The sequence below is a fragment of the Cibotium barometz genome, chromosome 20, assembly GCF_041138505.1.
Source record: "Cibotium barometz isolate CiBa-2024 chromosome 20, ASM4113850v1, whole genome shotgun sequence".
Classification (NCBI taxonomy): domain Eukaryota; kingdom Viridiplantae; phylum Streptophyta; class Polypodiopsida; order Cyatheales; family Cibotiaceae; genus Cibotium; species Cibotium barometz.
In genome coordinates, this window is record NC_141065.1 from 2,416,681 (window position 1) to 2,444,499 (window position 27,819).

At 45.0% G+C, this 27,819-nt stretch overlaps 1 protein-coding gene across 1 annotated transcript in view; it reads left to right on the forward strand.

Annotated features, from left to right (window-relative positions):
* The window catches only part of LOC147627446 (protein CANDIDATE G PROTEIN-COUPLED RECEPTOR 2-like), a 63,588-nt gene that overhangs the window by 21,132 nt on the left and 14,637 nt on the right, over nt 1-27,819 (forward strand). The window contains exon 3 of the mRNA XM_086814336.1: nt 20,892-21,054. Within this exon, the coding sequence (XP_086670462.1) occupies nt 20,892-21,054 (163 nt within the window). The remainder of the gene's footprint in view (nt 1-20,891; nt 21,055-27,819) is intronic.

Here is a 27,819-nt window from a genome sequence, read left to right on the forward strand (position 1 = left end):
TGAGCCAAGTGCGTGATCTGTTGGACAAAGGGTTGATTCAGCCGAGCTCTTCACCCTATTGTTCACCAGTGCTTTTGGTACAAAAGAAAGATGGTTCTTGGCGGATGTGCATTGATTACACGGCACTGAATAAGATTACCATCAAGAAGAGATTCCCTATACCTTGAATCGATGATATTTTGGATCGGTTACAGGGAGCAGCATACTTCAGTCGCATTGATATGAAGAGTGGATACCTTCAAATTTGCATCAAGCCAGAAGATGTGCACAACACAGCTTTCAGTACAACTTTTGGACTTCATGAGTTTTTGGTCATGCCTTTTGGTCTTACGAATGGTCCAACAACTTTCAACAGGATGATGGATCGGATTTTTTGACCCCACCGTGCTTGATGATATGATTGTGTTTTCTCATTCAGAGAAGGAGCATCGGGAGCATTTGACCAAAGTCTTTGAGGAACTCAGAAAGCATAGGTTGGTTGTTAATATAAAGAAGATTGAATTTTTCATGCAGGAGATTCACTTTCTTGGGCACATAGTGTCTAAGGATGGCGTCAGGATGGATCCAGCGAAAGTTGAAGTGATAAAGAATTGACCGGATTTGCAGACTATTCATGATGTGCGAAGTTTCTTAGGACTTCGGTTCATATTACAGGAGGTTTATCCGATTCTTTGCGGAGATTGCTTCACCTTTACATCACCTGACCAAAAAGGATGTAAAATTCCGATGGACAGAGAAGGAAATGGAAGTTTTCAACAAGCTTAAGGAAAAGCTAACCACTGGTCCAGTTTTGGTTTTACCGGATCTTCATAAACCTTTTGTGGTATAGTGTGATGCATGTGGGAATAGCATTGGAGCTGTTCTTATGGAGGATGGACATGTTATTGCTTACAGAAAGGAATCTACAAGTATATGAGAAGGAGCTTCTTGTGATTATTCATGCTCTTTCTACTTGGAAGCATTACCTTCTTGGGGTTGATTTTATTGTTCAGAGTGATCATCAGACTCTAAATTCTCCACCAAATGAGCTAACCACAAGGAAGATACTTGCCACAGTAGTAGCCCTTTTATATGACCTATGTGAGCTGTAATACGAACTTTTGCATCAAATATGAAGGCATTCCTAGTTAACTAGATATGCCACAAACCTGTCCACCTGAAAAAATGAAAGAAGACTGAATGTTCTAGATTATTTGGCCCATTCAGAATCTTGCCAAAAATCTAGTCTTTAACCTTTAGGGCCTATCTGTCAACACGAAGTCCATACGTGAGTAAGGAAATCCCACACCTTCTTTGCCACCGGACATGAAATGAAAAGATGCGGGCATGTTTCCAAGCATGTAGTACAAAACACATAATTAACAGAAGCAATCTGTCGCTTTTGCAATTGGTCTCCCAATGGTAGGCCTACAACTAGCATGCACCATAGGAACACCTTCCCTTGATATGAAATCTTAGACCACCAACCCTGTAAGATACTTCCTTACTCAAACGAAGCTTTCAGAAAAGCATATGAGATGGGCAAACTTTTTGTCCATTGTGATATGCAGCGGAAGTCTTTGTATTGGTTGATCCTGTCACACAATATGCTCACACCGTCTTCTGTATCCTGAGTTTCGTGAGTTTAGCAATCCATTTCATTTACTTCAAACTTTAAAGAGTTGAGAGAGAGATATGAACACTGTACACCAGATTGGGTCCCGAATTACCCACTGAAGGGCCTCCTATCCCGATAACGAGATAGTATTTGCTTTATTACTTTAGAGAGAATGACTTTGGACTGTAGATAAGCCAAACGCAAGATCTCGGAGCATCGGAGTATGGCTGATCTGTACACTGCTGTAGAAACACCTCAATGACTTGATCTCGAGCCTATGCACTCCTCCCAAGGGCGTGAGGAAGGGCTGCACACCTGAGGCTCAAAGAAGAAGAAGGTGGACTGTTCTACACACTGTTAGAATGCTGAGTTACCTTCACCAGATGACTGCTGAATGTGTTGATGATGCACAGAATGCTGAACACTGATGCAAACAACTGTTTCAAGGCTGGAAACTGCTGTAGACTGTTGCTTCAGGGCTGGAATCTGCTGTGGACAGAAACGCAGGTGTCTGGAGTGCTGATGGACTGAAACGCAGGTGTCTTGGGGCTGCTGGACAGAAGCTGCAGGGAACTGAGGCTGCTAGACAGAAAAACGCAGAGGTCTTCTGCTGTACGGCTGTGTAAAACGCAGATATGAAGGCTGATTGCTAGCGTTAAACTATACTGAACTGTGGGCTGAACTATGGGCTGAAAGCAAGAGAGAGGAGAGCTCTTAGCACAATGAAGACTGAATGAGCAAAAGAGGCTCTAGGCAAGCCTATTTATACTAACTGGAGGTTGGTCATTTAATAAAGTTAATATTTATAAATGCCCAATAATGCAAATAATGATAAATAAATACTAATAAATATGGAAAAAATACCAGATAAATCCCAGTAAATTCCCTAAGGCTTTGGGGATGTTCTAAATGATGCACAGGCATATGTATGCATATTATGCAAGATGCAGAGTGCTTTCTGATGCAAACCCTAAGGCTTCTACTGACTCTACATGCATGAATGATTCTCTCCAAGTGGGTTAAGGGACTTGACTGACTGACTGACCCACTAAGGCTGAGGAATGACCTACGTAGCTCGTGCCTGACTTATCCTGGACTGAGGATGTACAATGGGGTCACGGCGTACGACAAATATCATCCTACTGGGTTCTAAAACTGTACAAATGTTGCACTTCTGATGATGAGCCATCTTGTCACCATGCACTAAGTGCAGAGTGCATGTGACATTCCCTCCTGATTAGCTTGGCAGCAGGTTCATGGCTTCCAAGTAGTCCGCCAATAACTGGGGGTACTCCTGGAAGAACTCCTCGTCGAGCCATACGGCTTCGTGGGTGCCTCGATCTCGGAACTTCGTATAGAACTGACGAATCCGTCGACCGGAACCATGCTTCCATCGATGAAGAAGGATCTGCTCAGGCTCAATAACTTCTACCTCGTCTACCACGTCTGGCTGCTGTTCATCTGAAACATCAAACACTTCTGGACCAACATATGGTTTTAGCCAAGAAACATGGAAAACATCATGCATTGTCCAACTGGCAGGCAACTTTAACTTCATTGAGACATCACTTATCTTCTTAACTATTGGAAAAGGGCCAAAACTACGGAAAGAAAGCTTGGGACAACGTTTGCCCACTTGTTTCAATCTCCGCTTCATGATACGCAAATAGACCCAATCCCCTTCCTTGAAGTGGACATCTCGTCTAGATTTATTTGCCTGTCTGCTATATGCTTCCTGAGCTTTGGTCAAGCGGTCTTTGACTGACTCAATGATCTCGGAAAATGCTTCCGTGGTTTTATTAGCCTCTAAAGATGGAGACACCATTCTCGTCAAAAGAGAAGAAAAACGGCGACCAAAGGCTGCTTCATATGGAGTCCGTCCGACACTGGATGAATGCGTGTCGTTCAAGATAGCTTGGACCAACGGAAGATAGTGCTCCCATTTGGACTGCTGGTCATGACAATATGACTTGAGGACATCAAAGGCCAACTGATTATAAATTTTTGTCTGGCCATCTGTCTGGGGATGGAATGCACTAGACAACTGCAACTTAGTTCCAAAGTTTTCAAATAATGCCCTCCAGAAATGCGAGGTAAACTTGGAATCTCTGTCTGATGTTATGGTGCTAGGCAAACCACAAATTGGATACCAATGCTTGAGAAACAGACGGGCTACGTCCTCAGCTGTGGCCGTATGCTTGCATGGGATGAGCATGCAGAACTTACTAAAGCGATCCACAATGGTAAAACACTGAGTGTTACGGGATCCAGTGGATGCTGGTAGAGGCCCTACAAAGTCCATAGATATGTCGATGAAAGGTCCGTCGGGGATAGGCAAAGGTTGAAGTAAACCTGCCTTCTTTGAATGGGGAACCTTGACTTTTTGACAAATCTTACAGGCTTGTACATGTGCATAGACATCACGCCTCATCTTTGGCCAATAAAAGGACCGTTCTAATTTCTCGAGGGTACTGTTGATACCCCTATGTCCTCCAACTAAGGAGTCATGGGCATCGTGGAGAAGAGCAGAACGCTTTTCTCGAGTAACACAGAGACGGTTCTTGTAGAACAACCAACTGTTCTGTACTGAATAGTGGCCAGGCTCAGAAGTGAGGGCCAAACTATACTGAGTACCAAACTCAGGGGAGTCGACATATTGGTCTTTCATACTATCCAAGTCCTTCCCCGTGATTTCGAGAATGGTAGCTTCTTGGACTGCCTGGATGCTGGACTTTCGACTGAGAACATCTGCTACTGGGTTATGCTTACCAGGGATGTATTCAATCATACCTCCAAACTGTTGGAAGATTTGACTCCACCTGGCCTGTCGATCACTCCACTGGGCACTTGGCATAGTCTGAAGCCACTTAAGTGCTTGGTGGTCTGTTTTCACTGTGAAAGCCTGTCCATAAAGAAAAGGCTTCCAATGTTTGAGCGCTGTGATCACACCCAAAAGCTCTTTGTCATATACCGAATAATTCTTTTCAGCGACATCCAACTTTCTGCTGTAATATGCCACGGGTCTATTGTCCTGCTGGAGGACTGCACCTATGGCTACATTGCTGGCATCGGTGATGACCTCGAAAGGTTCGTCCCATGATGCTAACTTTAATACAGGTGCTTCTGAGGCAGCTTTCTGGAGTGCACGGAATGCATCAAGTGCCTTACCTGTAACTGAGACTTTCTGCTTGCGAGTCTTCACCCCCTTGAGCAAGTCGGTAAGAGGTGCTGCAAGGTTGGAAAACTGATGCACATGGGTACTATAGGCCTGACAAAGACCTACGAATGAACGGATTTCTTGGGCGGTCTTAGGAATATCCCAATCTAAGATCTCCTGAACCTTTGATGGGTCCAGTCTAATCCCATCGGAACACGGATGGTATAGGATGCATGGAAGGTAAAAGTTGAACTGCATTTGAGGTAGTAGGCGGGGCTGGAGGAGCTGGGGAGGCTGTGGCAACTGTGGCAGAAGGAGCTTTGGCAGCTTGTGCCGCTTGCCATTTGTGGCAATCCTTCTTACCATGCCCTATAATATGACAGAAAAAACATCTATTTTCTGACTGGTACTTCTTTGTTCCTCTGGAGGAAGATAACCTCCAGTAATGCCTGCTTTAGCCTTTTCATCAGGGGTTTTCTTAGGTTCTTTATCCTTCTTACTCCCTGAACTGGAGCTATTACTGCTGTCCTTCTTAGCATCTTTAGAAGATGCGTTACCTTTCCCTGTCTGTGCAGCTGATTGCTGCTGCTGGGGTTTGGTACTGGACTGAGATGTCTGCTTGGGCTTGCCCCCGTTGAGCTTCATTTCTTCGTTCTGAGCGAGAGTCAGAGCCCGGTCATATGTACTTGGTTCAAAGTTACGAACTGTGAACCGAATGTTGGAGTCCAATCCACGAATGAATTGCTCCATCTTGGCCTGCTCAGATAACCCTAACTGCTGTGCTAAAGTAATAACCTTACCGGAAAACTGAAGCACTGGGGAACCGTTCTGCGTGAGTCCATAGAACTCGTCTTTCAGACCGGTCATGTACTGGGGCGGGAGAAATCTAGTCTTCAGGTCATGGACAAAGATGTCCCAGGCAAAGGCTGTGACACCTGTGGCCTGGTCAGTATGAATACTAGACCAATGCTGCCACCAAGTGACTGCCTCACCAGTGAGATGGGGAGCCGCTAAGTGGACTTTGTCTTGTGGGTCTGTGATCCTAGCTAATGGAAAATGAGCATTAAATTGATGAACAAATTGATTAACTGAAGAATGATCACACTTACCATCATACTTGCTGAAATTCGGTTGACTGCGAATGATGGTGGTTGCTGCTGCGGGCTACTTTAGAGAGAATGACTTTGGACTGTAGATAAGCCAAACGCAAGATCTCGGAGGATCGGAGCATGGCTGATCTGTACACTGCTGTAGAAACACCTCAATGACTTGATCTCGAGCCTATGCACTCCTCCCAAGGGCGTGAGGAAGGGCTGCACACCTGAGGCTCAAAGAAGAAGAAGGTGGACTGTTCTACACACTGTTAGAATGCTGAGTTACCTTCACCAGATGACTGCTGAATGTGTTGATGATGCACAGAATGCTGAACACTGATGCAAACAACTGTTTCAAGGCTGGAAACTGCTGTAGACTGTTGCTTCAGGGCTGGAATCTGCTGTGGACAGAAACGCAGGTGTCTGGAGTGCTGATGGACTGAAACGCAGGTGTCTTGGGGCTGCTGGACAGAAGCTGCAGGGAACTGAGGCTGCTGGACAGAAAAACGCAGAGGTCTTCTGCTGTACGGCTGTGTAAAACGCAGATATGAAGGCTGATTGCTGGCGTTAAACTATACTGAACTGTGGGCTGAACTATGGGCATGAACTGATGCTGAATTCAGGGCTGAAAGAAGCTGAAGACAGGCACCTAGGGCTGGGCTGAAGCTATGGATCTCAAGGGGCTGGAGAAGAAAGCTTATGGGCACTAGGACTGGATTAGTCTTGGGCTGAAAGCAAGAGAGAGGAGAGCTCTTAGCACAATGAAGACTGAATGAGCAAAAGAGGCTCTAGGCAAGCCTATTTATACTAACTGGAGGTTGGTCATTTAATAAAGTTAATATTTATAAATGCCCAATAATGCAAATAATGATAAATAAATACTAATAAATATGGGAAAAATACCAGATAAATCCCAGTAAATTCCCTAAGGCTTTGGGGATGTTCTAAATGATGCACAGGCATATGTATGCATATTATGCAAGATGCAGAGTGCTTTCTGATGCAAACCCTAAGGCTTCTACCGACTCTACATGCATGAATGATTCTCTCCAAGTGGGTTAAGGGACTTGACTGACTGACTGACCCACTAAGGCTGAGGAATGACCTACGTAGCTCGTGCCTGACTTATCCTGGATTGAGGATGTACAATGGGGTCACGGCGTACGACAAATATCATTCTACTGGGTTCTAAAACTGTACAAATGTTGCACTTCTGATTATGAGCCATCTTGTCACCATGCACTAAGTGCAGAGTGCATGTGACATCCATGTTTCACTTTTAGATTGTTCGTGTGGATGGCAAAAAGAATATGGTTGCGGATGCTTTGTCTAGGAAACCACATGTGGCCGCTGTCTCTTTTATCTTTTATCATGAACTTGATGATATGCGAGAACAGTATGCTTATGACTCAGATTTTGAGCGGGTCTTTGATCGTTTGACTGAAGGAGAGCGAGTTGATCATTATTCTCTAAAGGAAGGATTTTTGATGATGCATGACAAACTGTGTGTCACATCTCAGTTCAGGCAGAAGGTTTTGACAGAATGCCATGCTCCGTCTTATGCAGGCCATCGTGGTATTGAGGCTATAGTGAAGGCTTTGGAGGCATTCTTTTATTGGCCTACTATGCGCAGGGATGTGGATTTTATCTTTGATCTTCCTAGGACAAAGAGTGGGAATGATGGCATCTGGACTATCGTGGATCGTTTCAGCAAGCAGGCTCATTTCATTCCAGTGAGGAGATTAATGCAGAGAAAATGGTGAGGATATTTTTGACAAATATCTTCAAGTACCATGGGATGCCCACATCTATTGTTAGTGACCGAGATCCTCGAATGACGAGTTTATTTTGGACAGCATTGTTCGAGAACGTGAAGATTTCGTTGAAGTTCTCATCGTCTTTTCACCCACAAACAGATGGGCAATCGGAAATTGCCAACTTAGTTGTATTGGATCTTCTAAAGTGTTTTGTTTCGGATCATAAGGAACAATGGGAAAAGTATCTTCCTTTGGTGGAGTTTGCTTATAACAACACCATTCACACTTCGACAGGTAAGGCACCTTTCGAGATAGTGAAAGGCGGGAAGAAAGTACTTCCAATCCTACATACAAAAGATAAGATCTTCGAGGTAGATCGTTTTGTGGAGAATATGGATGAGGCTTACAAGAAGGTCAAGGTGGCTCTTCAAAGGACTCAAGAGAAACAGAGGAAAGCAGCAAACCTACACCGTCGATCATTGGTTTTTGATTTGGGTGATTGGGTGCTTTTGAGATTTGAAAAGGCTAGACTTGGGAAAATGAAGGGTAAAAGAGTTTATATCCTAAATTGAGTATGCGGTACTATGGGCCTTTTCAGGTGATTGAGAAGATGAGTGATGTTTCTTATCGTCTTCAGTTACCGGATCATTGGAGGATTCATAATGCATTCCATGTGAGTCTTCTTAGACCTTTCAGAGGTGAGGTGCCTAGAGATCTGGTAGATGAGCTGCAACCAGAGGTAGAAGAACTTGATGAGATTCTTCAACCGGAACAGATTTTGGCACATAAAGAAAGAAAAGTCAGAGGGAAAGTTTCACGTCGATATCTGGTGAAGTTTGTGAACTATTCACCTATGGATTCGAAGTGGATGGAGGAGGGTGACTTGGCAGATCCATTGAGGATACTACAACTTTACCTCGAAGCTTTTAGTACTATCTGTTACTCAAGAGGGGGGTGACTCCGTTCCTTTGTCATAGAGTTCACTTGGATGAGATCTGGAAGTCGCTTGGTGTTCTTATCAACACGCCTGAGATTTTGAACTGACAGTATATTTGCCTATGGGATTTCTATGATATATGTGTACTAGTCACATGGTTTGATTCATGGATATACGAATCTTTTGAGAGAATGGGGACGCCTATTCTAGACTTTCGTTTGATATGCATCAGTGTTTACTCATGTTCATGATGTACTGCTGATCGTGGGTCCTGTGGGATGGCCATGAGCGGAGCAGGTCAAGCATTCAGGGGGACATGACTATTCACGAGTTGGATGCTGGTATTCAGATGTTCTGTTTTAGTTGGTAGGACATAGTTTTCTCGTTGCTTTCTTAGGTATTGTGTCAGTTGGTAGATCCTTTGAATGAACAATTGAATCGAGGACGATTGCTTTGTTTTAAGAGGGGGGTATGTTACAGGACTAAGTATTTTACCTCTTTTTCTTAAGCATTGTAATTATGTTTTAAGCATGTTTAACATTCACTAATCATGTTTTGCTCTGTATATGCATATGTAAAATGGTACACGTGTGTGGGTACAGATACATGTTTGGTGTGTGTGAGTACGTGTGTGTGCATGCTCATATGTATGTATGTTTTTGGTCTTTCTCTTACCATGTTGCAGGTGCAGCAGCTGAGACTTCTTCTCTTTTGTTGGGCACTCAAGGCAACCTGTGGGGCGGCATAGAGGTGGCCAAGGGAGGCAGCCGTGTAGCAAGCCCTGCAGCACATAGTCGTGTGAAGGGTTGCAACCAATGCAGCAAGGGGGCAGCCAAGTAGAAGCCCTACATAGCAATAGCCAGTCAGCAGCCAGCGCAGCCCGTCTAGGTGACGTGGCGCTGCCACGTGGCACAGGCGGCTGGCACGACAGAGGCGAGCAGTCCAGCAGGCGCACTAAACGGCGATCAGTTGAGCTGGCGCACAAAACAGCTGCAAACCCCAAAAATGCAGAAGAGAGAACGACGGGCATCAAAAGCGCGCAAGGAAAAAAAAAAGTGAAGCGCCGGGCAGCCCCAAAATCGCGCAAATCAAAGCGACGTGTGATTTTTCGAAAAGCTATTCACCATGTATTTTTCTAAATAAAAATAAAAGAAGGGAGAAAAACTATTCGATAGTTTTTGGAAAAAGCCTTTGTAATAGTTTTTTTTTTCTAAGGGGAAAAGCTTTTCCCCCAAACTTGTATAAGTAGGGGGCCAAGGCTCTTGTATCCCACAACACAAACTGGGTGAAAGTTTGAGAAGATCTCCTCCACGTGAAGCAAGGAGGCATCTTCTCGAGAATTGTACAAGGGCTACGCCGACCTCGAGTTATAAATAAATACCTACGGGGGCGCCACGCTTTGGGGCCAATTGGTCTTTTGTGCAGGAGCACTCTAGCTCCATTTATTCTTATTCTTCTTTCAAATTTATTATTATTCCAGTTTGTTAAGAGATTTAAGTGTGATTAAGTGTGTTCACCGCCAGTCAAGTTTCTGAAGGCCAGTTTCAATCTAATCCAAGAAATGCATCTCGAACAATGGGAAAATAAAACCATGTTACTAATTACATGGTCTCTCTGAATTACTAGCCCAAATTTGAGTGGAGGGAAGTTTGGGTAGTTCCGCCTCACACAAAGATTGATATGAGGATTGTCTCATGGAACATTCAGGGCTTAGAAGGGCCTCAGTGCTTTCAGAGACGAGGCGTCCTTAGAGGAGAGTTGCATCGAGCTATGGTGTGGGGACCTATCGACATTCTTTTCCTCTAGGAGCACCATCTTGCTGAGGGGCGTACCCGTCGTTGCGGAAAGATTCTGACAGGCAGATACTTTTTGGTCTCCATCCTTCGGACGTAGGGAGGAGTGTGTCTCTCTGTCAATGAGCAACTTCTGCGCTTGTGACAGGATCAGGAGTCATAGTTCCAGGACGTGCTTAGTGGGTTACCATTCTGATTGAAGAGGATAGCGTTGGCTTCCTCAACATCTACGTCCCGAATTGTCATGTGCATCAGCAATGCCATGGACCTTCTCAAGACTAAATCCAGAAGGGGCAAGCAGATAAAGACCATGAACCAGAATGATCAGAGCTTCAGGTGCCTCATCTGAAGTGGACGTGGAGCAGGACAAGTGGGATCCAGATAAGTGCAGTAGGCTGGCTGCAGAATTGAGTCGGCTACAGGACCAAAGGAGGTGTCGGTTGTCCATAACAGGGTCGGCTGAACCAGCAGATAGGGGGGCAGCAGCATGCGCAGGAGGATATCTAGTCGGCTGGCTTAAAAAGGCATTTATGAAGTATGAACTGGCCGACCAGCAGTCGGCCAGTTCCCCATGCAGTCCAAGGGGCTATAAATAGCCCCCTTGCTCTTTGTAATAGTCATTCTCTCCCACTAGGGGAGTGGATCCTTAGAGGTCCCATAGGGGACAGTTTTAGGGTTTATAACCTTTTTATGAAGGCAGCCCATGGCTGTACAGATATGTACCCTTTTTGTACATAGTATATACTGAAATTCCAGCACTTCTCACTCTCTCTCTCTACTCTCTCTCTACCTGCGTTTTTGCATCAGGAGGTCTTCAAGAGTGTTTAGGGCTGAAAGAAGACTCCCCAGAGCTTCCGCGCGTTACATTGGTATCAGAGCATCAGGCTCAGCAAAGCTAAACACTGATTCAGTCCCAGATGATGGTGTACAGGTCCAAGGTACAGGAAAGTACACGGATTCGAAGCCCAAGGCAAGAACACAGATCGGGAAGAACTCCCAGGAGGTTTGTTGGTGGTGTTCCACAGTGCCAGATGGGGATGGCAGTTCCGTGAGCCAGATAGGTTCTAAGGGAACGGTCCCAAGGGAGGTTGATCCTCCAAGGGTGATGTGAGAGTGCCAGACTCAGTTCCAGGAACGAAGACCAAGACGGTGTTCAGAGCCAGGGCAGGAATGGATTGTGGACTAGAGGAAGACCAGATGCATAGATCTTCATCAGAGACAGAGTGGTTCGGAGAACAGAACGGATTTTCAGAGAAAAAAGGTTTGCCAGGGATGGATGATGACAGAGGGACTTCGGAACAGGATTGGGATGATGACAGTCATCCAAGAGCAGATTGGATTCCCGTCATCAAGTTTAGCAGAGGGGGATGTCATGTGCATCAGCAATGCCATGGACCTTCTCAAGACTAAATCCAGAAGGGGCAAGCAGATAAAGACCATGAACCAGAATGATCAGAGCTTCAGGTGCCTCATCTGAAGTGGACGTGGAGCAGGACAAGTGGGATCCAGATAAGTGCAGTAGGCTGGCTGCAGAATTGAGTCGGCTACAGGACCAAAGGAGGTGTCGGTTGTCCATAACAGGGTCGGCTGAACCAGCAGATAGGGGGGCAGCAGCATGCGCAGGAGGATATCTAGTCGGCTGGCTTAAAAAGGCATTTATGAAGTATGAACTGGCCGACCAGCAGTCGGCCAGTTCCCCATGCAGTCCAAGGGGCTATAAATAGCCCCCTTGCTCTTTGTAATAGTCATTCTCTCCCACTAGGGGAGTGGATCCTTAGAGGTCCCATAGGGGACAGTTTTAGGGTTTATAACCTTTTTATGAAGGCAGCCCATGGCTGTACAGATATGTACCCTTTTTGTACATAGTATATACTGAAATTCCAGCACTTCTCACTCTCTCTCTCTACTCTCTCTCTACCTGCGTTTTTGCATCATGGTGCGTTTTTGCATCAGGAGGTCTTCAAGAGTGTTTAGGGCTGAAAGAAGACTCCCCAGAGCTTCCGCGCGTTACACGAATGCGGCTGCAGTAGAGCTATCTTTTGGAGCACTGTCCGACAGCCCTACTCCAGGGCGATTTTTGGTGCATGGGCAGTGACTTCAACATGATAGAGTCAGCAGAGGACAGACTTGGAGGTGGCACGGTCATAGTCTCAGGAGCAGAGTACTTTGCATGGGAGGAGATGATACTGATTCGTAGGGGACAGGACCCTTGGCATCTTCTAGAGTTTGGGCGTAGCCTTGGGAGTCTTAGCTTCTCTCGATCGGATAGGCAGAGCACTGGCCCCAACCTCTCTTGGCTAGACAGGTTTTATATTGACGAGTGGGCTTGCAGCCATGGAGGCATGGTTGGCATTCTGACAGGCACTACATTTTGAGATCATGCCCCAGTTATTCTGTCCCTAGAGGACCCATGGAGGCATGGCAGACATGTGAGCTCTAGGATTCCAGACAGCCTCCTTCAGGACACCGAGATTTGTAGCCGGATTGAGCAGATATGGGCGGGACTGGACTTTTCCTCAGGATCTGTAGCATGCACTTTGGAAGATGGCCTTGGGGAGGTCAGTACTTTCTTATAGGAGGCAGCCCATAGTAGGTTGGAGGGATTTCAAGAACAGGAGAGGAGTCTAAGGAGGGGCCTAGCCTCTTACAACGTCTTCAGGAGAGTTCCCCAGATAGCCCGTGGATTGAGTGTCAGATCACTGCCGCCCGCATGGAGATTCAATCCGTTGAGGAGAGGAGGGTGGAGTATAGATACCATTCCAAGGCTTCATTCTGGACTCAGGCCGGTGACAGAGTTACTGGAGACCTCTTTGAGATATCCGGCCCACACAGGAGGAGATACGGTATTCGTAGGCTACGTGGCCAGGATGGAGCTATTGTTTCTGATCCCCTGTAGGTGAAAGCCATGGCCACGGATTTCTTCCTGTGTCTTCTCACTGGTGTCCCATTATCTCCTCCCCCCCCCACCTCCCCCCTCCCCCCCCAGGTGATGGATGCACGTGAGAGAGTATGTAAGCACAAGGGAGAGGTGGTTCCCCCCTCTCTTCGGTCTTTCTTATTGACCCTTTCACTGCAAAAGAGCTGGCGGAGGCGGTAAAGGCATTACCCAGGGGCAGATGCCGGGGGGCGGATGCGCTTCCTGTTTCTTTCTTTCTTCGCCATTGGGACCTCATGGAAGGTGGCCTTCGCACTGCCTTCAATGAGATTATGCTCACAGGTGCCATGCCAGAGAGGCTCACGGAGGGCTTGATACGGTACGCAACGAGGCAAGAGTTGCCTACTTGAAGAAGCAATTGGATCTTCTTTCTATAGATGAGGGTGACTCCATGGCAGATCATCTCACCAAAGTGAAAGATTTGCAAGAACAATTTCTCAACATTGATGAGGTTATCCCAGAGAGCTAGCTGATCACCAACACTCTTCATTCTTTACCACCTTCCTACTTGGGCTTTCACACCTCTCTCAACCTCTCTATGAGAGGAGGTGGTGATCTCGTCACCTTTGAAGAGTTGGTGGGTTCACTCTTGCAGGAAGAGCAAACAAGAGCAAACTTATCTAGCAACCGTGGTGGGGACAAGGCATTTACAGCCAAGGATAAGGGTAAAGCAAAGAGCTTTAGGCATGGGGGACAACAGTCTAGCAAGGCTGGTCATGGACAGCCCTCTTCTGGTGATGAAAAGTGTGACAAAGGGGATGCAAACAAGCCTAAAAAGAAGGGCAAATGTCACTACTGCCATAAACCTGGACACTACTGTCATGTGCATCATAGATGCCATGGACATTCTTAGGGCTAGATCCAGAGGAGGCAACCAGATAAAGAGCAGAACCAGGATGATAGAGCACAGAGCACTCTTGGCAGTGTAGACTGAAGCAAGGCTTGGAGAAGAACCAAAAGAGGCTGTCGGCTGCCAGAAAGGCCTGTCGGCTGCATGAAGGAGGACGCAGTGCCAGAAGTGTGTCGGCTGCAAGCGCTACAGGATGTGTGGGTTTGAGTCCAGTCGGGCAGCAGCATGTGCATCATGAACAAGGAGTAGATCTAGTCGGCTGCACTAAAAGGAGCATTAAATGCATTCAGAACTGGCCGACCAGCAGTCGGCCAGCTCCTACATTGTCCAAGAACCCTATAAAAGGCACCAAGTGCTCATAGATTTAGACATTCATTCCATTAGGGAATGGGTCATTAGGAGTCCCATAAGGGGACAGATTTTTGGTGTGTTACCACCTTTTATGTAAGGCAACCCATGGCTGCAGATTTAGGTACCTTTTTGTACCATTAGAATATACTGAATTTCCAGCACTTCTCTCTCTCTCTACTCTCTCTCTATATCTACGTTTTTGCATCAGATGGTTTCCAAGAGTGTTTAGGGCTGAAAGAAGACTCCCAGAGCTTCCGCGTGTTACATTGGTATCAGAGCATCAGGCTCAGCAAAGCTAAACACTGATTCAGTCCCATATGATGATGTACAGGTCCAAGGTACAGGAAAGTACACGGATACGAAGCCCAAGGCAAGGAACACAAAATCGGGAAGAGCTTCCAGGAGGTTTGTTGGTGGTGTTCCACAGTGCCAAAGGGGATGGCAGTTCCGTGATCCAGATAGGTTCTCAGGTAACGGTCCCAAGGGAGGTTAACCTCCAAGGGTGATGTGAGAGTGCCAGACTCATTTCTCAAGAAAGAAGACCAAGACGGTGTTCAGAGTCAGGGCAGGAACGGATTGTGGACTAGAGGCAAACAGATGCATAGATCTTTGTCAGAGACAGAGTGGTTTGGAGAACAGGCCGGGTGTTCAGAGAAAAAGGGTTGCCAGGGATGGATGATGACAGAGGGACTTCGGGACAGGATTGGGATGATGACAGTCATCCAAGAGTAGGTTGGAATCCCGTCATCAAGTTTAGCAGAGGGGGATGTCATGTGCATCATAGATGCGATGGACATTCTTAGGGCTAGATCCAGAAGAGGCAACCAGATAAAGAGCAGAACCAGGATGATAGAGCACAGAGCACTCTTGGCAGTGTAGACTGAAGCAAGGCTTGGAGAAGAACCAAAAGAGGCTGTCGGCTGCTAGAAAGGCCTGTCGGCTGCATGAAGGAGGACGCAGTGCCAGAAGTGTGTCGGCTGCAAGCGCTACAGGATGTGTGGATTTGAGTCCAGTCGGGCAGCAGCATGTGCATCATGAACAAGGAGTAGATCCAGTCGGCTGCACTAAAAGGAGCATTAAATGCATTCAGAACTGGCCGACCAGCAGTCGGCCAGCTCCTACATTGTCCAAGAACCCTATAAAAGGCACCAAGTGCTCATAGATTTAGACATTCATTCCATTAGGGAATGGGTCATTAGGAGTCCCATAAGGGGACAGATTTTTGGTGTGTTACCACCTTTTATGTAAGGCAACCCATGGCTGCAGATTTAGGTACCTTTTTGTACCATTAGAATATACTGAATTTCCAGCACTTCTCTCTCTCTCTACTCTCTCTCTATATCTGCGTTTTTGCATCAGATGGTTTCCAAGAGTGTTTAGGGCTGAAAGAAGACTCCTAGAGCTTCTGCGTGTTACAACTACATCAGTGAATGTAGAAAGCGGATTGCAAAAGAGAAAAGGAAAGAAGCAGGCAATGCAGTAGCAAACTCTTTTGATGATAAAGCACAGCAATCAGCTAATGTAATTCAGGAAGAGTACACTTTTTTGGTCACATGCACTAGTGACACACCAAGTGCTTCAGACAATGATATGTCTTGCATTGCATCTGATAGACTTATACACTGCAACAGAATGGTGTAGCTGAGAGGAAAAATAGATCTCTCATAGAGATGGCAAGATGCATGGTGAAAGGACAAAAGTTGCCTCACAATTTTTGAATGGAAGCTATAATGTGCATTGTGTGCAACTCATGTGTTGAACAGGTGTCCAACAAAAGCTTTGAAAACCATAACACCATTTGAGGCTTGGTATAGCCGAAATCCAACAATGGATTATATGCGTACATTTGGATATTTGGCATATGCACATATGCCAGAACAACTCCAAGCAAAGCTAGATGATAAAGCAATGAAATGCACTTTTTCTGGGCTACAACAATGAGAGCAAAGGATACCGTCTTTATAATTCAACAACACGCAGGATTTTTGTCAGTAGAGATGTGGTATTTGCTGAAAATTCAGTACAGCCCATGTACAACTTGTATAAAAGTAATGAGACAAGCATACAAGACATGTTTGATGGACTATTACCCATTGCAATTAGGGGGGATTCAGATCAGCCGGCCCCTACACAGGAAAATCCTCATGTAGAATATGTGGAACAGCTAGCTATTCATCCCCCTTCTATGGAAGAAGTGGAAGATCTTGTCAAGGAAGAGCAAACAGCCATAGACACACCAAGTCGGTGCCAAGATGGTTGCTGAAAACTTTGCAAGAAAGCAAACTTGCAGCTCCACTCATAGGTAGAACAAGGGCTAGTTCCAGCCATGCATTGAATATGCATCATGGGGAGTCTGCATTAGCCATGGGTGGTCTCTTTGATTCAGAAGAGCCTTCTTCTTATGAAGAAGCACATGAGAATGAGCATTGGGTGAAAGCTATGCAAGATGAAATCTCTTCTATGATAAAGAACAATACTTGGGATCTTGTGGAATTACCGAAAGGTAAGTATGTCATTGGAACAAAGTAGGTGTACAAAGTCAAAAGGAAGTCTGATGGTACTATTGACAGGTACAAAGCAAAACTTGTGGCTAAAGGCTACTCCCAGAAAAAGGGAATAGATTATGAGGAGACTTTTGCTCCTACTTCGAGAATGACTACAATAAGATCAGTGATTGCATTGGCTGCACATAAAGGATGAAAAGTGCATCAATTGGACATAAAAAGGTTTCACATGGATGCATGTAAGCCCATTTCTACTCCGGTAAAACCAGGTGTACGGCTTACTATGCATGGTATTGGAGAGCCTTTTGAGGCCGGCATTTACGGCCAGGCAGTGGGATGCCTCATTTACTTGTGTAACACGAGGTCAGACATATCTTTTGGGGTGTCTTTGTTGAGCAAATTCATGCACAGCCCAGGCACAAAGCATTGGCAAGCAGTCAAACGCATTTTTCGTTATCTTCAGGGTACCCTGGATCTTGGTTTGTTCTATCCTAGAGGGGGTAGCTTGTAGCTTATGCATATAGTGATTCAGATTGGGTTGGTGATTATGATACCAGGCAATCCACCAGTGGGAATTGTTTTTTTCTTGGCAGTTCATGCATATCTTGGTTGAGCAAAAAGCAACCCACTGTTGCCACATCTACTCTGCGAGGCTGAGTACAGGGCAGTCTTCACAGCTACAGTAGATTGTGTATGGTTGAAGAGATTATTGGCTGATCTTTGTGAGTGTCAGTAGACACCCACCACCATTCTCACTGATAGCCAGAGTGCTATGGCCGTGGCACGAAATCATGTATTTCATGCACGTACAAAGCACATTGAGATTCATTATCACTATGTCAGAGAGGTTACATGCATGGGAGATCAGTTCATCTTACTGCCCTACACAGGATAATGTTGCAGATCTATTCTCAAAGGCTTTACCTTGAGAAAAGTTTTAAGCTTTACGCAAAGCTTTGGGCTTATTCTCATACAGAGAGGATCTGCTACCTTGTACAGGTTCACACTTTCACTACAAGGGGGATTTGTAGGATATGCTCACTTATGGTAGTGCTATGTGTGAATAGGGTTTAACCAAGGGCACTTTTTCCCATGTGGTTTTTTCCCTTGGATATCAAGTGTGAAAGGACACTCTATCCATATAATATTTTGTACTTCTATATTATATGGATGTGACACACATGCAAGGGTTGACTTGCATTTTGTGGCTACCACACTTTTGGCTCTCTCTCTCTCTGTTTCTCGCTCTCTCTCTCTCTCTCTCTCTTATTTCTGTGTGAGCTTCTTCTTGCACCTAACCCTAATGTGCAGGTTTCTGTGTGTGTGAGTGTGTGAGTCCAACACCAATAGGGGGGTGGGGGCCTTCAGTGGGTAATTCGGGACCCCATCTGGTGTCATCGCTACTACATCTCTTTCAGATTTATGTATGCTGTTTTGAAGGATTGCTAAAGACTCACTAAACTCAGGTTTAAAGAGAGGCTTCGTTGTTTCACACGGTCTTGGCTCGGCGCTACAAAATGTCAGCATCATATCAGTCGGCAGCCTCTAGGAAGGCATAAACAGCAGTCGGCAGCTTTTGTAGCATCCAATTCTAAGTCGGCCAGTAGTAAATGTTGGACAATAGCATTTTATGCTACCTAAGTTGAAGCGCTAGCATTTAATGCTAATATTGACATTTTTGTCCAAATAAAACAGGCCGACATGCTGTTAACTGGCCGACCAGCAGCATATAATCATATATAAACAGTCACCCAGTATTCAGCATAAATCATCATACAACAAGTCAGTCTACTGCAATTTCCAAGCAGTTCTGTGTGCCTAAAGCCTCTGGCTTTCTTGTGCATACTTTCAGCATTCAACACCTCAGCATGCTACAATTCCCAAGGCCTTTGTGAAGAGATACTTCAGCATTCAGCCGGCTTATGTGCATCCCTCAGTTTTGGGCTTACATAGTGGTCATTGAAGCGCTATTCAAAGGATCTTGGACAACATTTGGTTCAGCCTGCAGTTGGTCTGCTTCGTCCTTGCGTTTGGCAGTCCTCGGCTCATCATTCATATTCATTCTACAAAGTTCTCCAAAGAAATATAAGCAAATACTCTTGCTTGCAGGGAGGAGGGGGGGGGGTGGGGGCGCTTCAATGAGTTATTGAGACCCAATACTGTGTTGACTATCTCTCTCTCTCTCTCTCTCTCTTCTCTTCTCTCTCAAAGTGGAATTGCATAAACTCATGGGTATAGAGAAGGCTTTGTTTCGCGTTACGACGATCAACCAATTGCATGCTACACATCACCTTCGCTCCGAAGGGGAAATTATTGGGCATTCTGAGCTTCTGTTTGTGTACCTGCATGTGTCCATGTGTGTATAGCCCTTATATGTGTGAAAACACTCACTTATGTGAGTATGTGTGCACGTTCGTGTGAACCATCTATTGTAGCCACTTATGTGTGTGATAAGCAGTGATGTCATGGGCACTTGCAATGTGCCCTTGTCCAATGTGTGGTGTCAAAAGGCAAGGCTCCAAAAGCCTATAAAAAGCATTGTACTCTATTAGGCATAATCATCAATCAAAGTACTATTGAGTCGTGCAATAATTGAGCTCCTCACAGTTTATTTTGTCACATCTCTCACTCACTTTTACTAGTCTCATCATCATGTATCCATTTAGGCCTCCATAGCAACCTCCCTGCCAACCCTAACTGAGCTCACAATCTTGCCTATTTAAGAGGCTCCAAATTATGAACAAAGTGCATGGGATTGTTCTAATTCATACTCGAGTTTCATTAGTGTGGTGGTTCTACTTAATCATCATCATTAGTGTTAATCATCTTTGCTAATAATGTCCTCTTTAAGCTTTGATCTGCCCTAATCTTTTCATTAGCAATGAGCTCCTCTAACCATTTTCCCACAATGTTGTGCTCTAGTCCTCTGGTTTTTTTTTTTTTTTTTTTGGGGGGGGGTTGGTGGTAATGGGGTTCAGCGGTAAGAAGCCGGCAATAAAAGTAGTCAGAGGCAATCCCCCTCACCATAGCAGGATCTGAGTGGAGTGTGCCTTGAATATCCTGCAACTGTCCAACACTTTTTCTGCTATGAGATGGTCCGTGAGCAGAAAAGAAGTGCTTGTTGCTTCTGCCTCCCATCCGAGTCCAAAATGACTCATGGGTATGGTAGCGATACTCCGCTCTTTGCTCCAGGGCGTAATGAAGCTCAGCCCTAACAGTATATAAAGTATCTGCAAATGTGCCAAAGGGTCCAGCCAAGGGCAGTGGGTGACCTGTTCCTTAAAATGGGGATAAAGAAGGGGAGCCGTTTTTAGGCCCAGGACTGCTGGTCATGCAGTGGACGAGTAGGGGATGGTTTCCAGCCTAAAAACAGGTCCCTTCGGTCCCCAATTCTTCTTCACACCCTACATCAGTCTCTAAAGTGGAAAATGTAGGTAACTAGCATCTTACAACAGTCTACAACAGCCCTGAAATATCAGCAAAAGAAAACGATTACTGTCAAACACAAGTGATGAAAATTGATTAGATTCTTGGTTTGTCATTTGCACAGATCATTGTGAGAAATCTGCAATTTTTCCGTCTTTGTCGTATCCAGAAACCAGTGCTATGTCTTTGTGGATGTTCATCATGTTGTATGCTTCTATATATCTCTTGTCTATTGTGTTTCTGCAAGTATTTGATTAGCGTTCATCAACCATGCTTAATGTTTAATCACAGCCTTTCACAGATAAGGCATGCTACCACATAGTTATCATGTCACATCTAGCTAATCTTGATGTTTCTTGTTCAAGTAACTATGCTTCTTTGCCCTTTTAGACTCTTCATGCATTGTCGAGGCCATATATTCCAATGTGGTGTTTGTATAGCAATATTAAGTCTAAATCAGATTACCATAATGTTTTCATGTTCTTCTCAGGCACTCTATATATATGGACTAGGTGTTCCCTTGTTTCTTACCAAAGATGATACTGGAGATCATGAAAAGTGGACTTTTTGGTTAATAAGGAGTTTACTATTTGTTGGAGCCTACCTTTTTATCCTTGTTTTGCCTCACACAAAGTGGCGAGATAGATTACCAGGTAGATTCTTCAGTTTATGGATAGTTTGCCTACAAAGCCCTCATTTGTGTCACATATTTTTACTTCTTGTTTCTTGAGATGAATGAGCTGCAGGGCAGTAGAATGATACATCTTGCTTCGTGATATATGCACTATTCGTTCTTCCTTGTGCAATTCACGTCTTGAGTGCAACCTCTACATAATTGTTGTTAGGCTTAGGGTCAATTTTTCTGCATGCACTTGTTGAAAAATGTACACATACTGACTTGTAGATACTCAAGTACACATTCTTATCTTATTAAACATGTACACTTGCACCTAATGCCTTGAGATGTGAAATGTGGATTAAGTTTACTACAATGATTGGTAGCATCTCTGGAGCGTAGTCTTACTATTATGTCCTGTTGTTTAACATAACAAGGCTAGCATGAGGTCATACAATTTACTTAGTGTTGTGCACTGGGTCATTGGGCTATATAGTCATCATAAGGGGGACTCAGACCTTGGGAGAGGGGCTTCCCAAGGGTCCAGCTATTGGTGGTCAGTCCATTGGCTAGTTGCATGAGTGACAATCGTGAGGAGTGGGGTGGAATGGTATGGGGCATGCATACCTTGAGGTGCTAACTGGGCCAAGATTGCATGGTCTCTAGGTCCAGGGTAACTTCCCGTTGTATTCGATTTGGAGCCAATGGTTGGGTGGTGAATTGTCACATCCGGAAGCTCTGGGAGTCTTCTTTCAGCCCTAAACACCATCCTAGAAGAACCTGATGCAAAACCCAAGCAAAAGATGGAGACAAGAGAGAGAGAGAGAGCTGAGTTTCAGTATATTCATATGGTATAAAAATGTGTACATGCCTTGGCAAGCCTTAGGCTGCCATCATCAAAAGGTTCTTGACTCAAAAGTCCTAGTCTAACTGGCTCTACTCCCCAAAGGAGTGAATGCCTATCAAGGAGCCTAGCAATGCCTCTTTATTGGGCTTGAAAACACTAGTGCACTGGCCGACCTGCTGTCAGCGAGGTCCCCTGGACAAAACCCCCTTTTGCTGCAGCCGACACAGATATTCCTCCATGAAAGCTGGCCGTCAGCCTCCTGAGTTTTTCAAGAGTCTTCCTGCCCATGCCTAGCTGCTGTAGCTCCAACTTTGGTCCTGAAAATCCTCTTTATCTGCCGCCCTTCAAGAAATAGCACTGGGAAAGCACGTCTTGCACATGACATCCCCTTGTGCTAAACTTGATGATGTTCTTGGATGAATGACATCATCCCTTTGTGTCTTCCTGGACTCCCAAACCTGTCATCCTTCCCTTCTTGGACTCCCAAACCTGTCATCCTTCCCTTCGTGGCAACCTTTTCACTGAATACCTTGCCCGGTCTCCAAATCCACTCCAAATCTGATGAAGATCTATGCATCTGTTCCACCCTTCATGCCTTGTCCTGAACACTTTCTCTGGTCTTCTTTTCCTGAGTATCGAGTCTGGCACTCTGACACAAGACTGCCACACCACCAACCAACCTCATGGGAACTTCTTCCATGTCTTGTGTTACTATGCTTGGACTGTGCACCTTCATCTGGGACTGAATCAGTGTTTAGCCTTGTTGAGCCCGATGCTCTGATACTAATGTCACATGCGGAAGAACCCTAAACACCATCCTGGAACAACCTGATGCAAAACGCAGGTAGAAGATGGAGAGAAAAGAGAGAGAGAGCTAGCTAAGTTTCAGTATATTCATATAGTACAAAAAGGTGTACATGTCTTGGCAAGCCTTAGGTTGCCATCATCAAAAAGTTCTTGACTCAAAAGTCCTAGTCTCTACTCCCTAACTGAGTGAATGCCTATCAAGGAGCCTAGAAATACCTCTTTATAGGCCTTGGAAACACTAGTGGGCTGGCCGACCTACTGTCGGCCAGGTTCCCTGGACAAAACCTTCATTTGCTGCAGCCGACACAGATATCCCTCCATAAAGGCTGGTTGTTAGCCTCTTGTGTTTTTCCAGAGTCTTCTTGCCCATGCCAATCTGCTGTAGCTTGAGACTTTGGTCCTGAAAACCCTCTTTATCTGCTGCCTTGAGAAAGCACACGTCTTGCACATGACATCCCCCTCTGCTAAACTTGATGACAGAATTCCAACTTCCGTTCTTGGATGACTGTCATCATCCCTTTGTCTCTTCCTGGACTCCCAAACCTGTCATCCTTCCCTTCATGGCAACCTTTTCACTGGATACCCTACTTGGTCTCTAAGTCCACTCTAAATCTGATGAAGATCTATGCATCTGTTCCATCTTGTCCCCTATCCCTTCATGCCCTGTCCCTGAACACTTTCTCTGGTCTTCTTTTCCTAAGTATTGAGTCTGGCACTTTGACTCCACCCCTTGGAGGATCATCCTCCCTTGGAACCGTTGTTTGAAAGCCTTTCCTGGTATGCCCCAAGTGGGGCTGGACTCATAGGACTGCCATTCCCCTTGGGTCTTGTGGAACAACTCCAACCAACTTCGTGGGAACTTCTTCCATGTCTTGTGTTACTCTCCTTGGAGTGTGCACCTTCATCTGGAACTAAATTAGTGTTTGGCCGTGCTGAGCTTGATACTCTGATATTAATGTCACATGCGGAAGCTTTGGGAGTCTTCTTTCAGCCCTAAACACAATCTTGGAACAACCTGATGCAAAACGCAAGTAGAGGATGGAGAGAAGAGAGAGAGAGATAGCTGAGTTTCAGTATATTCATGTAGTACAAAAAGGTGTACATGTCTTGGCAAGCTCCCATCATCAAAAGGTTCTTGACTCAAAAGTCCTAGTCTAACTGACTCTACTCCCTGAAGGAGTGAATGCCTATCAAGGAGCCTAGCAATGCCTATTTATAGGCTTTCAAAACAATAGTGGGCTGGCTGACCTACTGTCGGCTACGTCCCCTGGACAAAACCCCCATTTGCTGTAGCCTGACACAAATATCCCTCCATGAAAGCTGGCCGATAGCCTCTTGGGTTTTTCCACAGTCTTCTTGCCCATGGCTAGCTGCTCTGGCTCCAGATTTTGGTCCGAAAAATCCTCTTTATTTGTTGCCCTTTAGGAAATAAACCTGGGAATGCACATGTCTTGCACGAGACATCCCCCTCTGCTAAACTTGATGACGGAGTTCCAACTTCTGTTCTTGGATGACTATCATCATCCCTTTGTCTCTTCCTAGACTCCTAAATCTGTCATCCTTCCCTTCTTGGCAACCTTTTCACGGAAAACCCTGCCCGGTCTCCAAGTCTACTCCAAATGTGATGAAGATCTATGCATTTGTTTCATCTTGTCCTCTATCCCTTCATGCCCTATCCTTGAACACTTTATCTGGTCGTCTTTTCCTTAGTATTGAGTCTGGCACTTTGTATTCACCCCTTGGAGGATCATCCTCCCTTGGAACCGTTGCATGAAAGGCTTTCCTGGTATGCCCAAAGTGGCACCGAACTCATAGGACTGCCATTCCCCTTGGGTCTTGTGGAGCACTACCAACCAACTTCCTGGGAACTTCTTCCATGTCTTTGTGTGCACCTTCATCTGGGATTGAAGTAGTGTTGGCCTTGGTGAGATGCTCGGATACTAATGTCACATGCAAAAGCTTTGAGAGTCTTCTTTCAGCCCTAAACACCATTCTGGAACAACCTGATGCAAAACGCAAGTAGAAGATGGAGAGAAGAGAGCAAGGTTGCATCCGTACGTATGTACCTTATGATAAGGTACGTTTTACTGTATGGTACGATATTGTATCGTACGGTTTGGATCCATATGTGGCAGTTTTTAAAAACACTTTGGGCCAAAAAAGAACCCTAGGTTGGCTGCCGTCACCGGTTTTAGCCGACTTCTGTAAAGTTTTATGTGTTTTATAAGCAAACACAGAGCCAGAGTATGATAGCGCAAGAAACATGTTGATAGATGGAGATCTTGAATCTTCATCTTCTTCATCATCTGATGGTCATGAAGTGGATTGATCATTGAGCGCTCTGCAATGTGCAGTGATAGTGACACTAGTGACCAGAACTATTATTTTTTGGCTTCTCTAGTTAGTAAACTGTCTTTTCACTTTTAAATTTTGATTGATTGCTTATAGTATGTAACCCGTGGCATTTGAGTCATGGGTACTGAACGTTTGAGTGATTCCATTTCATGAAACCTATTTATGCTTTTGTTTACTGATAGCTTTCATTTTGGTAATTGTGTTGTTGTTCAGAAATCAATTGTTTTTCAAATTTAAAGTTTGCAGTTTTTCATTCATTTTTCTGTATATATATATACTATATACTATATTTTTTATGTTTTTACGTACCTTGCGTATTTAACGTACCTCAAAATCTCAACCCCTACGTGAATGCATACCTTACGTACTTGATTCGTACCCTACCTTACGTACCTTTCCACCTTGGAAGAGAGAGAGATAGCTGAGTTTTAGTATATTCATTTAGTACAAAAAGGTATACATGTCTTGGCAAGCCTTAGGTTGTCATCATCAAAAGGTTCTTGACTCAAAAGTCCTAGTCTAGAATCTAATTGACTCTACTTCCTAAAAGAGTGAATGCCTATAAGGGATTGTCACGTGCACACCTTAATCTGGTGCCACGTAGACATGATTATTCCTTACAGCCGCCTTAAGGACAAAGTTAGAGGTCATATATGGGCAGTTTGGAGCCAATTTGGTGGCCCTATAGGTGCCCGGAGGTGTCCAGGACATGCACCAATGGTTGGGACGTGTTATGGGCACAACATGAACGCATTTTATGACATTTTTGATGACTTTTATGACCTGAAAAGTGAAAATCAACCTGATTACGACTTGCTATCACTTTCCTATATAAAGGCAGGTGATGGGTCATTCATAATCATTCAAAGACAGAGATTGCAGAGCCAAAGTCCAAGGGCATGCGATCTCTAACAGTTTGGATCAGCCAAGTACATCTCCAAATCAGCATTTTCCATTAACGCACAGTGGAGGACAGTAAGCAAAAGTTCATTCATAGCATTCATAGTCTAGATCTACATTGGATCTATGACAATCATTGTAATTACTCATTTATTTAGTAATATATAGTAGGAGGAGGTTAGGTAAAGAGTCTCTCTCTTCTCCTTCTCTCTACTTCTCTATGTCATGAGCATGTGATTAGCGTTAATCATCATTAAGCACGCTTCCGCATAGTAGTCATGTTACAAGGACCCTAGCAATGCGTATTTATAGGCCTTGAAAACACTACTGGGCTGGCCAACCTACTGTCGGCTAGGTCCCTTGGACAAAACTCCCAGTTGCTGTAGCCGACACAGATATCCTTTCATGAAAGCTGGCCGATAGCCCCATGGGTTTTTCCACAGTCTTCCTGCCCATGCCTAGCTGCTGTGGCTCCAGACTCTAGTCCTAAAAATCCTCTTTATCTGCTGCCCTTCAGGAAATAGTCCTGGGAATGCACACGTCTTGCACATGACATCCCCCTTTGCTAAACTTGATGACAGAATTCCAACTTTTGTTCTTGGATGACTGAATCTCTTTGTCTTCCCCTATTCCCAAAGATGTTATCTTTCCCTTCGTGGCAACCTTTTCATTGAAAACCTTGCCTTGTCTCCGAATCCACTCCAAATTTGATGAAGATCTATGCATATGTTCCATCTTGTGCCTTATCCCTTCATGCACTATCCCTGAATACTTTCTCTGGTCTTCTTTTCCCGAGTATCGAGTCGGGCACTTTGACTCCACCCCTTGGAGGATGATCCTCCCTTGGAACCGTTGCCTGAAAGCCTTTCCTAGTATGCCGCAAGTGGCACTGGATTGACATGATTGCCATTTTCCTTGGGTCTTGTGGAACACCACCAACCAACCTTGGGAACTTCTTCCATGTCTTGTGTTGCACTGCTTGGACTGTGCATCTTCATCTGGGACTGAATCAGTGTTTAGCCTTGCTGAGCTTGATGCTCTGATACTAATGTCACATGTGGAAGCTCTAGTAGTCTTCTTTCAGCCCTAAACACCATCCTAGAAGAACCTGATGCAAAACTCAAGTAGAAGATGGAGAGAAGAAGAGAGAGAGAGACTCAGAGAGATGGCTGAGTTTCACTATATTCATATTATATATAGTACAAAAAGGTGTAGATGTCTTGGCAAGGCTTAGGCTGCCATCACCGAAAGGTTCTTGAGTCAAAAGTCCTAGTCTAATTGACTCTACTCTCCAAAGGAGTGAATGCCTATCAAGGAGCCTATTTATTCGGCTTGGAAACACTAGTGGACTGGCCGACTTGCTGTCGGCTAGGCCCCGATTTGCTGTAGTCGACACAGATATCCCTCCATGAAAGCTGTCCGTCAGCCTCTTGGGTTTTTCCAGAGTCTTCGTGCCCATGCCTAGCTGTTGCAGTTCCAGTCTCTGGTCCTAAAAATCCTCTTTATCTGCTGCCCTTCAAGAAATAGCCTTGGAAATGCACACGATATGAATGCTTCGAACCCACCTTTGTCCTCATGGTATCGATGATGTGTGGTGACTATGGATTATAGGTATTTGTATTGCTTTGCGGACATGCTTATGTGTGTCTTGTTTGCTAAATTGATTGTCTTGAATTGATGTCGTGTTGCATGTTGTTTGGACATTTGGATGTGTCTATGACTTCTTTTTGCTATGGACAATGCATGCAATCGTCCATGGGCTTCAAGAACTCCGAAAGGCCGAAGGACCTACCTGTGAATGTGTGCCTAACCCCATGGTTTGTGTATGTGTATGTGAAGGTTATGTGTGAAGCCAATTATTATCTGTAGAGCTTTTGTTGGGTGCTTTTAGAG